We start from the raw sequence: 1,863 nt of genomic DNA on the forward strand, positions 1-1,863 counted from the left end.
ATATCCTTGAGATGCGAAAAAAATGTGAATCTAGACAATCCGCAATGCAAAAGTACGGTATTTCACAAGCCACCTTGTTCCGTATATACGCACAAAGCGAAAGGATTAAAAATGATTTCGAAAGCAGGATGGAATTTAGCACTTTCGAAACACGTTTAATGCAACGTGCAATTGATATAGATAGAATTGTTCACCAATGGTACTTACGATGTAAGGAAAGAAACGAACAAATGACGGAAGCAGACATAAAGAGAAGAGCTCTAGAAATTAATATGAAGTTACTGGGAACTCCTAGTTTTAGCGCCGGCCGCGCTTGGTTCCAACGCTTTAAAAAACGATACAGTATTACTAATGCGGATGTCAAGGTAACTGTTCCAGTCAAAACTGAAACCATTGCAGCGGAAGCCTTTAAAGCTGATTTTAACAGATTACTGATTGAACGTCGGATCATACTGCGGAACGTTTACAATGTCGTTTACACAACAATAATGTGGAAAATAGTGCCAGAAGGAACTTGTATTATGGACCGTGCGAAATTGACAGGAAACCTGGAAATGTGCGAAGATTACGTTACTGCACTTTTTTGTGCAAATGCTACCGGATGTCGCAAGTTGCCAGTACTACTAATCGGTACCGAACCGGATATTCATGTTTTACACAATTACGATACAGAAGCTTTCTCACCTATCTACAAATCAAATGCCAATGCTTGCATGGACAGAACCATTTTCAAAGAATGGTACGAACACATTTTCTTAGAATCAGTCAAAGCAAGACAACGGGAGGACGCTCCCAGGGAGCAATATTTGTTGTTACTCGATAATGTTATGTCACTTCACAATCTCAATGATCTTCACGATTTAGATCGTTCCGTTATATTTATGTCTCTTCCAGTTAACGTATCACCACTCCGTCAACCAATGAATTGTGGTATAATATCATGTTTCAAGCGAAAGTACCGAATCGAATTACTGAAAACAACGATGCCAATAACTGTTGGCGGCACGGAGGAAGATCTGATAGACGTCCATAAACAAATATCCAAGTGGGATTGCTGCCGGATTGTACATAATGCTTGGTCAAGTGTCGACTATGCAATACTGATAAGCTCGTGGGACAACCTTTTGACGGTTAGAATGGTGCGGAGTATAAGTTTCGAAGATAAATGGGAAGCTGACATGCAAGAAATATTTAAAATTATGAAAGTATTACCTGCATGTGAAGAGTGCGAAGAAATCCATGTGTATAACTGGTTTTCTATTGAGAACCAATATGATATAGTCAAGAAGAAATGTGTCGAAGAAGTTCTTCGAGAATTTAATGACAATCCAGTGAATATAGGTATTATAGACGATGAAGCTGGACCTTCTCGTGCGAAGCTCTCAAAGAGGAGCTAAGGTGGTTTGAAACACAAAATGAAAGTAACTCGGTGGAATTGCTTCTATTAAAACGCGTATATTAAAAAATGTGTTAAGATATATAATATGATTTATCGATAAGTAATTGTGGAACCCGTATGATTTTATGTAGCGTCCAATTGTTTCCTTGTAGCATTTGTTTTGATGTACAGAAAAAGCTGTTTTTTATAATTCAAACACATTTATCACTATTAGTTCCAATAATCAAGATTCTACTATGTATGGAAGACAAGGAAAGACGCGCAATGTTATTCTTGTATTTACGTTCTCTTTCAACTTTATACTTTGAATTTGGCAAATTAGAGTTTAAGTAATTGTTAAATTAAATGTTTATTGGGAATATAGAGATGGATCGATGAATGTATAAAACAAGTATATTATTGCACAAATAAATGATAATGACCTTAAAATAATATTTAAAAAATGTCTTCTAGCAAAACATTAT

General features: G+C 36.3%; 1 protein-coding gene across 1 annotated transcript; it reads left to right on the top strand.

The window, feature by feature from the left end:
* Nucleotides 1-11: 11 nt before the first annotated feature.
* On the top strand, nt 12-1,499 carry LOC105681946 (jerky protein homolog-like). The gene has a single exon (XM_012393481.2). The coding sequence runs from the start codon at nt 12-14 to the stop codon at nt 1,395-1,397; it is 1,386 nt and encodes a 461-aa protein (XP_012248904.1). The 3' UTR covers nt 1,398-1,499.
* The last annotated feature ends 364 nt before the right edge of the window (nt 1,500-1,863 follow it).

Source organism: Bombus impatiens, unplaced genomic scaffold (genome assembly GCF_000188095.3).
Source record: "Bombus impatiens unplaced genomic scaffold, BIMP_2.2 scf_3350, whole genome shotgun sequence".
Lineage (NCBI taxonomy): Eukaryota > Metazoa > Arthropoda > Insecta > Hymenoptera > Apidae > Bombus > Bombus impatiens.

Coding starts and splice junctions, on each gene's coding strand:
- LOC105681946 (XM_012393481.2), top strand. CDS start 12: ATGCGAAAAAAATGTGAATCTAGACAATCCGCAATGCAAAAGTACGGT.